Below are 15,144 nucleotides of genomic sequence, written 5' to 3' on the forward strand. Positions count from 1 at the left end.
AGTAACTTTCAATGTGCACCGTCATAGGATGCCACCTTTCCAACAAGTCAGTTCGTCAAATTTTGCCCTGCTAGAGCTGCCCCCCGGTCAAACTGCCTGCCTAGAGCTGCCCCCCGGCCAACTGCCTGCTAAGGCTGCCCCCCCGGCCAACTGCGCCTGCTAGAGCTGCCCCCGGCCAACTACCCTGCTAGAGCTGCCCCCGGCCACTACCTGCTAGAGCTGCCCCGGCCAACTGCCCTGCTAGAGCTGCCCCCGGCCAACTACCCTGCTAGAGCTCCCCCGGCCAACTACCCTGCTAGAGCTGCCCCCGGCCAAACTACCTGCTAGAGCTGCCCCCCCCGGCCAACTACCCTTGCTAGAGCTGCCCCCCGGCCAACTACCTGCTAGAGCTGCCCCCCGTCAACTACCCTGTAGAGCTGCCCCCCGGCCAACTACCCTGCTAGAGCTCCCCGGCAACTACCCTGCTAGAGCTGCCCCCGGCCAACTACCCTGCTAGAGCTGCCCCCCGGCCACTACCCTGCTAGAGCTTGCCCCCCGGCCAACTACCCTGCTAGAGCTGCCCCCCGGCCAAGTAAGTGGCTGTTATTGTGAAGTGGAAACGTCTAGGAACACTAACGAGTTTCCAAACTGCCTCCGGAAGCAACGTCAGCCAATAACTTGTTTTTCGGGAGCTCATGAAATGGATTTCCATGGCCGAGGGTTTAATCCACCAACCCGACTCTCATGAGTGAATATTGTCTTGACATGCGATTATATACCAGAACGGTGTTTGTCACAATGTACCATTTTACATGAACACAAACCAGAATACAACACAAGGTACCATTTTACACGAACACAAACCAGAAAACAAAGCATTAAGGACAAACACATATTTTTAGTAATGTCAACATTGCCCAAGTCATTGATGTTTATTTATTTACATTATTCAGATTAGTTGTCATTGTGTTGACAATTGTCACTGTGAATGGTTGAACTCACAACTATTTTACAATCAGATTTAATGAATAATGTCCCGTCTCCTTGGCTGGACCCGCGCTGTATGCTAATTGACACAGGAGTGTGGTGTGTGTGTGTGTGTGTGTGTGTGGTGTGTCAATGTCTGTGTGTGTGTGTGTGGGTGTGTGTGTGTGTTGTGTGGTGTGTGTGTGTGTGTGTGTGTGTGTGTGTGTGTGTGTGTGTGTGTGTGTGTGTGTGTGTGTGTGTGTGTGTGTGTCAATGTCTGTGTTGATGTCTGTGTGAGTGAGTGTGTGGTGTGTGTGTGTGTGTGGTGTGTGGACTGTGAAGAGAGCCTACTCCTAAACCACTGTATTAAACAGGGCCATTTGTGGTAAAACGATGTGTGTGTGTGTGTGTGTGTAGTGTGGGGGGGGTTTGGGAGACATTCTGCCAGGTTGGGGGCGGCCCCTTGCCTCCACTAGCATCATGATATGGTGGTCTGGTCCCCAGCTAAGCAGATGGCTCCTGATTGGGCAGCCTCTCTATCAGGAACAGGGACTGGTCATGCGGGGCTAGGTAGGACTGCACAGAGAAGCAGGTTGGCATTTATTGCCATGAATGTTGTTCTGGAGGCAAATTGGCATTTATGCATTAACGTTGTTCTGGAGCAGCTCTGCAGTGTGGTCGCTAGCTGGCACTGCCACAAAAGGTCATACAATCTGATGTATTTTAATATAATATACTACTGTAATTCTACTGTATTGTAATATAATATACTACTGTAATTCTACTGTATTGTAATATAATATACTACCTTAATTCTACTGTATTGTAATATAATATACTACTGTAATTCTACTGTATTGTAATATAATATACTACTGTAATTCTACTGTTGTAATATAATATACTACTGTTAATACTACTGTATTTAATATAATACTACTGTAATTCTACTGTATTGTAATAGAATATACTACTGTAATTCTACTGTAGCCCAGCGAACACTTTAACCTTTTTATGTTACAATTCTCCAGCCAGGTTCAACAAAATCGTAAAACAATCACGTAATTCAAAATGAATACAAGTTATGAGAAATATAATAAAACATATATTTCGTTCATCCTTTGATTTATCTCCATTGTAGTAAGGAGAGACAGAGGGAGAAGTTCATTTAACTTTAATTTATACAGATTAGTGTTGTAGTAAGGAGAGACAGAGGGAGAAGTTCATTTAACTGTAATTTATACAGGTTAGTGTTGTAGTAAGGAGAGACAGAGGGAAAGTTCATTTAACCGTAATTTATACAGGTTAGTGTTGTAGAAGGAGAGACAGAGGGAGAAGTTCATTTAACCGTAATTTATACAGGTTGAGTGTTGTAGTAAGGAGAGACAGAGGGAGAAGTTCATTTAACTGTAATTTATACAGATTAGTGGTATTGAGATAAAACCTACAGAGAAATATATAATCTGAGACTGAATTGAATAATCTGTAATGAGAATATTGTATAGAGTACCTGACTCAGACAATACAGTACTTTACATCAAACTTGCTGTGGACATTAGGTTAATAAGGGGTAATTATGACAAATCAGATTAGTAGCTACAATCTAAATCTGCGTCTTCAAAAGCAGGTTAAAAGATATACTGTTTTATAATTTATTTAGTTTGCTTTTATCCCAGAGCCTGGATTGCACTGCTTTCAGGATGTGAGGAAGTAAATGAATAATATTTCCACTTGGATCCGTTGTCCCGTTATTATTGCAACATCTATTTAGTCACGTGATCAGGCCCTGAGGTCACCTGAGGTCAGCAGCCAGCAGAGCCGTATGGTGACCCGTTCTGATAGAGATTACATCGCAGTATGTTCATGCATATGCAGTAGAACGCTTTTAGTTTGCATTTAGCCGTTTGTTTGTCAGCTGGATAGTGTTCTGTCATGTTAACAAGGCTAACGTAAAGGCTAACGTAAAGGCTAAAGTGCGGCGACTGCAGTAGCACCCATTTCTTCACACTGATGCTTCAGCTATACCCAGACTGCTTTCCATACTAGACTAATGTTTTATTTCAGCCTTATTTTACAAGGATTTGTTTATTTAACATATTACAATTGTACGGGTGTATTTATGGATTTGAGCATTGGTGTAGCTATAGCCTTTTGATGGCAGAGAGAGGAACATTTTAGGGGCCTTCCTCTTGATGGCAGAGAGAGGAACATTTTAGGGGCCTCCCTCTTGATGCAGAGAGAGGAACATTTTAGGGGCTCCCTCTTGAGGCAGAGAGAGGAACATTTTAGGGGCCTCCTCTTGATGCAGAGAGAGGAACATTTTAGGGGCCTGCCTCTTGATGGCAGAGAGAGGCACATTTTAGGGCCTGCCTCTTGATGGCAGAGAGAGGAAATTTTAGGGGCCTCCCTCTTGATGGCAGGGAGAGGAACATTTTAGGGGCCTCACTCTTGATGGCAAGAAGAGGTACATTTTAGGGCCTCCCTCTCGATGGCAGGGAGAGGAACATTTTATGGGCCTCCCTCTTGATGGCAGAGAGAGGAACATTTTAGGGGCCTGCCTCTTGATGGCAGAGAGAGGAACATTTTAGGGGCCTCCCTCTTGATGGCAGAGCAGAGAGAGGAACATTTTAGGGGCCTCCCTCTTGATGGCAGAGAGAGGAACATTTTAGGGGCCTCCCTCTTGATGGCAGAGAGAGAGAAAATAATTTAAAAGTGCAATTCTACTAATTTTGCCATGAGGCAGAGAGAAAATAATTTCCTACAATTTTGCCATGATTTATGCTATGTTAGTATGACATCTGAGTAGTGCTGAGCGACTAATTGAAATGTCTGTTACTTTTCATTTTATAAACAACTAATTGACCGAAGTTCATTTTGTTGGTGTTTTTACGATGAGATCAACGCGCATTTTCTCTAGATATAAGTCAGATCAAGCCCGAACTGTGTGATGTAGGGAGTTGTAGTTTCTCTAGAGGTAAATCAGATCCAGACTGAACTGTGTGATGTAGTAGGGAGTTGTAGTTTCTCTAGAGGTAAATCAGATCCAGACTGAACTGTGTGATGTAGGGAGTTGTAGTTTCCAACAGACCAATATTTTACATAGTTTAGTGCAGAAAACAATGTAATTACCTACAATGACCATAATCCATTGCGTGTCTCCTACTTGTCCGGGTCTGCGTGTGGCAGACAAAGGGAGGGAGAGATGGAAGAATGTGCGATAGAGAGAGATAGCGAGCAGTACATCAATGAAGTATCTCTACCTGAAAATACAGGATCTAAGTGATTGTTAGTTGGTATTCAGCAGTCACAAAAGTACACCATATTTACGTTGAAGAACTACTAAAATAGTGATTTTGTCAGACAGCAGCTCTATAGAGATGAGATGATGACTTGGAACAAAGTAATAAAGTTAACAAATAAACAAATATATTATACACAGCAACTGAAATATTTTATGAAAGTAAAGTAAGGTGAATAAATGATGGTTATTTTAAGCAGTAATGGACAGTAACTTTTATTTACTTGTTATATCCTGTGATGTTACGGCCGTCAACCCACATTATGTACAGTGCATTTAATGTATATGTGCTTTGTCATATGGGTCATTGCATGAATAGAGTACCTTTTGCGCCCCTTTTGATATTTGAAGTAATCGCTGTGACCACATGGAGAATTCAATAAATTAAAATACTTTTTAAAAAATATGAATAAAGGCTTGGTAAAAAAGGGCGTTTGTCAACACACTTCATCCCCCCCAAAAATGTATAGAAGTTTTCACCATCTTGTAAAGTTATTTCTGTTTCTGTTTCTTTGACAAAGACAATTCTAAAGATTATTATGTATTTAAATGTGATTAGTGATTTATTTACGTCTGTCCCTCATTTTTTTAAGTTGAACCCTGTAACGTGAACTGAACTCTCATTTTATTATGGTGAAACTAATCCTTTTAAATATATATTTTTTTCTAAAGAAACATTGAACATCTAACAGTCAACTCGTAGTGTAAAACACAGGTGAGCCGGTTCTAGTCTTTCTGGCCATTTTCTGGTGTTGTAGATAACGACATAGATAACGACATAGATAACAACAGAGATAATGACATAGATAACAACATAGATAACAACATAGATAACGACATACATAACAACATAGATAACGACATAGATAACAACATAGATAACGACATAAATAACGACATAAATAACGACATAAATAACAACAGAGATAATGACATAGATAACAACATAGATAACGACATAAATAACGACATAAATAACGACATAAATAACAACAGAGATAACGACATAGATAACAACATAGATAACGACATACATAACAACATAGATAACGACATAGATAATAACATAGATAATAACATACATAACAACAGAGATAATGACATAGATAACAACATACATAACAACAGAGATAATGACATAGATAACAACATAGATAACAACAGATATAATGACATAGATAACGACATAAATAACAACAGAGATAATAACATACATAACAACATAGATAATAACATAGATAACGACATAGATAACGACATAGATAATAACATAGATAAGACAGGCTGGAAATGTTTTAACGTGTACATTTTTTAAGCTCCCTCCCTGTCTAACACAGCAAGCTTCCATTTCCCCTGTCACAAAGGTATTTATGGCTGATTTACTAGAAAATGTCAACCCTGATATGGTCAACCCTGTTATGGTCAAACCTGATATGGTCAACCCTGTTATGGTCAACCCTGTTATGGTCAACCCTGCTTTGGTCAAAACTGTTATGGTCAACCCTGTTATGGTCAACCCTGTTATGGTCAACCCTGCTTTGGTCAAANCCTGATATGGTCAACCCTGCTTTGGTCAAAACTGTTATGGTCAACCCTGTTATGGTCAACCCTGATATGGTCAACCCTGATATGGTCAACCCTGATATGGTCAACCCTGCTTTGGTCAACCCTGTTATGCTGTTATGGTCAACCCTGTTATGGTCAACCCTGTTATGGTCAACCCTGTTATGCTGATATGGTCAACCCTGATATGGTGAACCCTGCTATGGTCAACCCTGTAACTTAATTTGGCACTTAATAAGCACTTACTATTGTATTTTTTTTTTAAATTCAACCCCTTGTGAAATGGGAAAAATAGTACTTTTTTATACAGTTGAACATGTCCTCTTTGTGGCAGAATGTTACAAATCAAACGTTTTTTTTGTTGTTGGTCCAAGTTAAACTTCTCAAAAATCACCTAATTGGTGGAAATGCCCATTATCTTATACGACATGCAACATCTTTGTTCAGAACACCAGAGTTCTGCTGGTTTCTGCTATTGTCTCTGTTAAATTCAGATGTCTCGAATCCATAAAAATCCACTAGCGCTCACCAAATGAACATAGGACATGACAACATCAGATTGTGGCTTTAAACAGCGGTTGTCGCTAACACAGATCATCTTTTTATTTTTTGATGTTTACCTTTATTTAACTTGGCAAATATTTATTTACAGTACAATGACTGCCTAGCCCGGCTAAACCCTGTTGACGCTGGGCCAATTGGGCGCCACCCTATGGGACTCCCAATCACGGCCGGATATGATGCAGCCTGGATTCGAACCAGGTACTGCAGTGACGCCTCTTAGCACTGAGATGCAGTATCTTAGACCACTGGCGCCACTCGGGAGCATCATCAGCCGGGTTGGCTCAGTAGTGGAGCGGCTGGAGCGGCTAATGCATAAAGATGATGCTTGGCCCTTTAGCTCGGGACGATGGACACGGGCCGGGCAGGTGTCCACGACGAGGCTCCCTCCCGACTCCCTGCTGCGTAGAGTCGCGGGCGGAGCGCAGCGGAAACGGAAATGCGCAGTAGCTGGGTGAAAAGAGCACTTTGGAGATGATGGTAATGGTAAGGAGACGATATCGATGTCCATATTATCCATGGGACGTTTATAGTACTGTCTATTACATGAACTTCAAATAAGCTAATAGTAATAATAATAATAATAATAATAACAATAATAATAATACTATTTAGATCAAATCCCATAAGATATATAATACCTGTAGCTTCAATTCAATGTGTATCTAATACAATAGAAGAAGAGAACACAAATCTACTGTGAAAAAATCTATTATTAGATTATAATAATTAGCTATTAGCTATTCGGGGTAAAAATCTTTAATTTGCCTCCTATATATTGTGATGTTGTGCTCCCGCCACTGAAAACTATGACATAGGCCTAATAATATATTATATAAAAAAAGGTTCTCTGCGAGGTTATGGCACTTTGTATGTAGCCTGTATATTACCTATAAATCTCATCAAATGCCAGCCGGTCAGTGAAGAGTTAAAGGGAGGAGACATCGAGTGACACGCCTCATTGGGTATATTATGTGCTGCAAACAAAACGTGTGTGCTGTGTGTGTGTGTGTGTGTGTGTGTGTGTGTGTGTGTGTGTGTGTGTGTGTGTGTGTGTGTGTGTGTGTGTGTGTGTGTGTGTGTGTGTGTGTGTGTGTGTGTGTGTCAGTCAGCCAGTGCATTGCGCCCCTTCTCCATGCCTCTCTCTCTCTCTCTCTCTATCTCTATCTCTCTCTCTGCAGCGAAGGGCTATATCTGCGGCACCACTGTCACTTTCACGACCACACAGGGACATGTACTGACGCCGAGGGGAGGACTGATCGTAACCTGCTCTCGAAGGCGGCAAATTGATTCCAGCATCATTTTTATGTGTGGATTATTATTTATTTTCAACAACAACAAAAAAGGTACGTAGTTTACAGCCTACATTTGGTTTGCGCTACAAATGGGTGGTTTGTTTGGAATCGAGAGAAAGACAGACAGGCAGACAACACCACAAAGCAGTAGCCTAGGCAGCATCCTGTCTGCGGTCTATGAATGGACCATCGTGTAAAGCTGGATACAGCGCTCGGCAGATGTAAGGGGCGAGGAGACAAACGGCAAATTCAGTACTTGCATTGATTTAGGACCGTTTTTTTTCAGACTAGGCACCCAGATGTAAGAGTAAAACACGCTCTGAAATAGAGGGCAGAATGTTGAATGGGTTGGCCTCATCCGTTTTATGGATGCGCATACATTCCGGGTGCTATTCTCTCTCATTTAGCTCAGATGCATATTCATTGGACCTTTTGTATGGTTTTTTCCCTTGTGAGAGAGCGACCTTTTAAGTCACAAAAGAACCGGCTATATAGGGGATGGAGCGAAAAATTGCTTTTTCTGAAAGCGTTGGTCTCTAGTTGAAAGGGTTTTGCATTTTGGTGGATAAAATATAATTGCCTAAATAAGAGGAGATTGTATTGCTCCAAACTATTTTTTCTCTCCACCAATCCAGCTGAAGAGAAAAGTTATTTTTTGTTCGAGGTCCAGAACGTTTTTTTGAATGATGAGGTTTGACTGAAGCGCGTCTGAAAGAGGGACGTTTCGGTTTGATCTCTGCATGCAGACTCCAGTTGCTTTTGCTTTTTAGTCTGAGACACAAGAAGCAAAATGACTGGAAAACAAATGATGACCCATTATCAGACAGCAGAAAGGGGGAGCAACATCTCATGGTGCGGTGACATGGAGGCCTGTCCAATATTATATTCCACTTGTCAGTGTTTTAAAACCTTTGTTATTACATGTTTACCATGCATGACATATTATCTTTACATGGCAAATATGATTAAGTATCAATTCATAATCTCTTGAGATCTAAACGCATGTTTTGTATGACTAAAAAACAATAAAAAATAAAACATACATTATCTGTTGAATAGCATACGTGCATAACATTTATATAGGCATAGTCTATAACATGACACAAAAATAACATGTCAAAAATAACACATGGAATTAGATAATACGACGTGCAATCAGTATTGTTATAACATTATAATATTTTGTCAGATATTCCTCTAGACCCGGCTGTTTTAGCCAATACACGCCGTGGCCGCGGTTGTGTTCTTCGGGCCTACGCGTAATTGAAATGAACAAGTGGCAAAGCAAAGGCATATAGATCACGGCTGCATAACGCGTTGCAGGCCAGAGGAACTGGTCTCCACGTCACCCGTAAAATACACCAATTCAGAAAGTAAATTAGAAGGGGGAAAAAAAATAATTAACTCCGCGTGCAGCCTTAATTACTGTCTCGAGAGGGAAAAGTGGTGGATTATGGTAATGAGGTGGACATACGTTCAGAGCGCGTGTAGAAACGGAGAGAGAGAGAGGGTAGATGACGTGAAATCGGTGACTTTTGACAGTCCACTCCAAATCCATTCGATATGCTGTCATACAGACCAGATCATTTCTTACTGCTATTTGTCTTCTTCTACAGGCTACAATTAGTTTACACACTTTTAATAAATTAGGGTTTGAGGTGGATGTGGCTGCAGTTTGAATTTACAATAGCCTAGAATAAAGCATATGTGATATTAATTCAGTTGCTTGACATAATTAATATTATAATTATCAACAATAATATTGGATCATGGGATAATATATCATTGTCATTGTCATTATTATCATATACTTTTTGTGTTATTATTATTGTTTTTTGTTGTTGATGTTTATCATTATTAGGCTATATTAACATAATCATTAATACCATTGTTATTATTCTGTTTAGGCCCGTGCAATTTTTTTCTTCTTCTCACAATTAACAGCTATTCCAACAGCACATGGGAATACCACGGAAAATAGGCAAGCAACCATACTCTTTGAAATTGATAGGCCACTCTCATCGTACAATGGACTTCAATTAATTAAAACGCCCAGCCCCCCAAAAAGGCACTTTCCCAGTCCAGCATGGCCTTGACAGCTGGCTCCTATGTATTTAGCCAACCTTCTCACGGAGTGCCAATTTATTTAACTCCTCATCATCGAGAACATTTATATATTGTATTTTTTATTCATTCTCTCTCTCTCTTTCTCTTTTGTCTGTCCGCAAAACAACAGCCAACGATGGAGGAATCCAGCTCACAGAAGTTGGTTTGGGACGGCGACGCCAAAGCAGTGCAGCAGTGTCTAACGGATATATTCACCAGTGTCTACACCACATGTGACATTCCAGAAAATGCCATTTTCGGCCCTTGTGTTTTGAGCCACACGTCGTTGTATGACAGCATAGCCTTCGTAGCGCTCAAATCAACGGATAAACGAACTGCGCCTTACATATTCCGGGTAAGGAAATAATACAATTGTGATTTTTATTTCGAGATTGATAATAGTCATAATATTCTTTATTTACGATTTCATTACATCTCCTTATTCCGAATGAATTAAATTGTCTGCCATTTGGTTGATTTATCATTAGGCCTATAGCAACCAGAGTAGGCGACATAGACGATAAAAAAATAATTTTTTTTTTTTATATTTCTCATGACATTGGTGTGAAGCCTATATTATTTATATTAGACCAAATTGGACGTGCTATCTTACAAGATAGCGTGCAGGTTATAATGTATATTAATAGTTGAACAGCCAAAACACATTCAAAATAGCCTATTTTTATTTTTTGGACAACCTATGAATGCTGCCGCACGGACTTCTCGTTTGGGTCCAACTAACGAATTTGCCTCGCTTTCTGTCACCGTTCAACGCGCAGGTGGACACATCCGCAGCCAACAGCACGTCGGAAGGCTTGATGTGGCTGCGGCTCGTGCAGTCGGCGAGGGACCGAGACGAGCAGAACCTCGAGGCCTACGTGAAGAACGGACAGCTGTTCTACCGGTCTCTCCGGAGGATCGAGAAGGACGAGGAGCTGTTGGTCTGGTACGGGAAAGACCTGATTGAGCTGCTGCTGCTTAGTGCGGGTAAAGCGCCGGTCAAGGCCAAGGGTGAGTTAGTAGCCCACTAGCATGGCGGAATAGTGAACCAGGTCCAGACGGTTTGCATTGAAGCATTCCATTTCAGGTGGCTGTTTTGTAGTTTCTGTCTTGATAATTATCCATCAAAATAATTCCAATAGCTCATATTCAGTTTCAATTCACAATGATATAAGAGTATATATAACAGCTGTTGTCAAATACTTTCGTGTTTTTTTATTTATCGTAATATATAATTGTTGTATTGCATGTGTGTTTATAGTTTTGTTTAATGTTGTGTTAGTGTATGTACGTTGTTTTGTCTGAAACGTTGTTCCCCCTGATGCTATTGGACCAGGTCTCTCTTGGATAAGAGATGTTATCTCAATGAGAAAAAACCTGTAAAAAATAAAGGTTAAATAAAAGTAAACAAAATAGAAAAAATGAAGACCATGTTGTACATTTACAATCATTTACACCAACAGTTGAGGGTAAATAAATTGTGAAAATTAGGTGTCCAAAAAATGAATGCGATATGCCTATTCTGTATTTATAATTTATAGTTTATATTAATCAGAAGATGATAGTTCTATTTCAGCTTTACAAAGCTTTACTTTGACCCTTTTAGGAAGATACTGAATATTACCAAGATTGTTGTTTCTTTCTGAATGACTGACATTTTTTTCCTTCTGTCCATTTCCAGGGTCCACTCCCTACTCCTGTCCTGACTGCAACCAGCGCTTCCAGTTTGAGTTCCCCTTCCTGGCCCATCTGAGGTTCCGCTGCACCAAGAGACTACAGAGCATGGCAGCAGGCAGTGTGGACGAGGAGGTCACCAGTAAGGAGCCAAGCACTGAGCGCCCTAACCCCAACCCTACCGCCACCGCACCCACCAGAGCTAGCCCTAAACTGGGCCGCTCGGATGGGGACAGCGCCAAACCCTCCACAGACTTCCATAACCTGGCCAGAGACCTGGAGAACAGTCGAACCAGTCCGCCGAGCGACCGTGAGGCTGAGATCCGCAGCGAGAGCTCTGGGAAGAGGAAATTCTCCGATGTGGAGGACAGAGAGCGGGATGGTAGCAGGGCCTCTCTGAGTCTGTCTCAGTCCCACAAGTCTAAGGAGGAGCTGGCTAGCTCAGCACAGAACTATCGGGGAGCGTACGGTCTGGAGGAGAATCGACGAGGGCCGACGTTCTCCCCTCCAGGGTCGGGGTCCACCGAGTCGGGTGGGGAGGGTAAACGCAGCGCCTTCACCGAGGTCAAGAAGTCTCCACAGAGCCTAAAGACACACGGTAACAGCGGCAGCACCAAAAACCTCCAGAGCTCCAACGTCGAGAACAAGGACGGAGGTCGGCCCGGCCCCGGCAGCAACCCTCCCCAGGAGAAGCATCTCAACATTAGGCAGGTTCTGTCGGAGACTCAGCCTGTCCAGTCACAGACCCGCATGGAGGCCTCTCCGCTAGGGAGCGCCTTCACCTCCGTGGTCCAGCAGGGTGGGGGGAACAGCAGGGATAGGAAGAGCGCCTTCAGCCAACCTTCCCGCCACGCTACCTCCTCCTTCTCCCAGATCTCACCTCTGGTCATGACCACGCCCAAACTCCTGGACTGTCACCCGACGGTTGGAGACACCATCTCCTCCTCTAGACTCTACCAGGCAGACCACCTAGCCGCCAAACTCCACGGCGCCGAGCTGGGCGCCAACTGCCCAGTGCCGGGCGCCATGTCCAAGCAGAGCCCGTTCCTCTACGCAGCGGCTGCTGCCACAGCCTTCTGGCCGAAGAGCCAGGGCCCCATCCAGCTGCAGATGCCCTCAGCGTTAACCTTACTCCCCCCCTCCTTCACCTCTCTGTGTCTGCCCGCCCAGAACTGGTGCGCCAAGTGCAACGCCTCCTTCCGTATGACCTCTGACCTGGTGTACCACATGAGGTCGCACCACAAGAAGGAGTTCGCCATGGAGCCGATGGTGAAGAGGAGGCGTGAGGAGAAACTCAAGTGTCCGATCTGTAACGAGTCGTTCAGGGAGAGGCACCACCTCTCTCGTCACATGACCTCCCACAATTGACTTTCAGATCAATAACAGACCGTTTTCACACTGCGAGTGGCCGAGCTGTACTGTGCTGCGCTGGCCTGGTTACGGAATTGCATTTGATTAAGGAAGCCTTGCTTGAAAGGACAGTGTGTAAAGAATATACTGTAGACGAACCAGAACAGTAAGGTTTGGCCACTGAAGTTGCTGGGATGGACCATAAAGGACAATGGGGAAAGAGTAGACCCAGGCCAGCACAGCACGGTTTGGGTCGGCACCATAGTGGGAAAAGGGTATCACATCACAGACCATGGGGAGGAACTTTTTTTGCTGACTGACTGACTGGCTGGCTGGCTGGCTGGCTATATGACTGGCTGGCTGGCTGACTGGCTATATGACTGGCTGGCTGGCTGACTGACACTGGCTGACTGACACTGGCTGGCTGGCTGACTGGCTGGCTGGCTGACACTGGCTGGCTGGCTGACTGACACTGACTGGCTATATGACTGGCTGGCTGGCTGACTGACACTGACTGGCTATATGACTGGCTGGCTGACTGACTGACACTGGCTGGCTGGCTGGCTGGCTGACTGACACTGACTGGCTGGCTGACTGACTGGCTGACTGGCTGGCTGACTGGCTGACTGACACTGACTGGCTGGCTGGCTGGCTGACTGACACTGACTGGCTGGCTGGCTGGCTGACTGACACTGACTGGCTGACTGACACTGACTGGCTGGCTGACCATACACCACTTAAAGGAGCACTTGTTTTCAACACAGACAATTATTATTGTTCCTTGAGTCTGTTTTTGGTTTCTTCTTCAAATGTCATGTTTCTTTATGCTAATGCATTTTGACTTCAGAAATGAATTTATTTATCTTATGAAGCACTTACAATTTGGTAAATAAGGTAAAATAAGAATATGTGTATTTAAATGTACAGTAAGTTTGGATTTTATATTATATAAAGACATATATAGAAAATGATAAATAAAAAAGAGTTACATTACATGGTTTACTATTCAATACGTTTTTTTTTTCATGTTCACTTTAAAGGTTGAATGCTATTGACACGAATGAGGATATGACGTCAGACAGACTGACTATATTTCACAGGGCACAGTGCGACAACGGGAATTGATGCAGTCTCTACAGTGACGATGTACATACCTGGTGTGTTTGAAATACAAAGTGTGAATTTTTGTGTCAGTGAGGAATACAGTAGTTTCCGAGTTTCTTCCTTCATGCTGAAATTGACTACTTGATAGTTTACCTGATCATGTTGAATGATTTGACAATAAAATAGCTTTATTTTCATCTCTATGTGTGGAACCTGTGTTTATACAAAAAAAAAACAAGGTAAAGAAATTACATTTACCAAGGTTGTAGATAGGAATATAGACAATCCAATATGAATCCACATGACTACACGCGTTTAGGTGGCAAATGCCGAACTAAATCACAGACCTACTTGGAGATCGTCGAATAACGCAACGACTGGTCGAAAGATTGGCCAATTGTTTTTAAAACAAGTAAATGTTTTAACTTGACAAAAATGGTCATAAATCCATCTCAAAGATATGACGGTCATTGGCCGTAATTATGGTTACCACGTTTATTTCAGCCTTTGTACAAATAAAGAGTAGGCTTGTTTGTTTCGCCCATTCTTCACACGCTGTGTTGGCTAATAAAACAAATATGATATTGTGGCCCAGGATGTATGAAAAGAAGATCGGGCTTCTGACAATGAAACCATATTTTCTGCAGTCCTATTCTGTAATCACATGAGAGGTGTACATTTAGTTTAGTCCGTGTCTGCATTGTCGGATTTTCTTGATCCTGAGAGATCTGGGCCTCGTTTCCCAGAGCATTTGTAGCGTTACGATCATAGTTAGAACCATTTTACAATATATATTTAGTAGCCGAGCTGTTTCCCCGCGTCTTCGTTAGTATCATGCTTCGTTAATAACGTGGCACATAAACATCTTCACACATCTATGAGTGATCCAGTCCACGGTTTCCCCAAACACGGTCCTGCACCCTAATCCAGACCGATCATAGAGCCGCCAAACTGCAACATTAGAGGATATTTTGTTGTTGTTGCCCTTCCGCGTCACGTCATTAACAGAAGATGTCCGATGAACAGAGATTCAAGATGCCGGTCTGTCTGACTGTGACCGCCGATAACTTCAGTACGAATTTGACTACAAATACAAAATTCCCAAAGTTTTTTGCACTTGTTATAAACAAGGGAAGGATTAAAAACCGAGATGACTGCATTATACAATACATACAGGATACATGAGCCTATATAGGCTATTTAAATCATATTTAAATCCATTTCACGTTCGATCAATTGAGTTCTATT

At 42.5% G+C, this 15,144-nt stretch overlaps 1 protein-coding gene across 1 annotated transcript; it reads left to right on the top strand.

Moving 5' to 3' along the window:
* Positions 1-7,584: 7,584 nt before the first annotated feature.
* LOC112074327 (PR domain zinc finger protein 8) lies at positions 7,585-14,093 on the top strand. Its single transcript, XM_024141521.2, has 4 exons — positions 7,585-7,713; positions 9,899-10,123; positions 10,548-10,779; positions 11,450-14,093. The coding sequence occupies exons 2-4, from the start codon at positions 9,905-9,907 to the stop codon at positions 12,808-12,810; spliced, it is 1,812 nt and encodes a 603-aa protein (XP_023997289.1). The 5' UTR covers positions 7,585-7,713; positions 9,899-9,904; the 3' UTR covers positions 12,811-14,093.
* Positions 14,094-15,144: the final 1,051 nt, after the last annotated feature.

This window comes from Salvelinus sp. IW2-2015, unplaced genomic scaffold (assembly GCF_002910315.2).
Source record: "Salvelinus sp. IW2-2015 unplaced genomic scaffold, ASM291031v2 Un_scaffold2584, whole genome shotgun sequence".
Lineage (NCBI taxonomy): Eukaryota > Metazoa > Chordata > Actinopteri > Salmoniformes > Salmonidae > Salvelinus > Salvelinus sp. IW2-2015.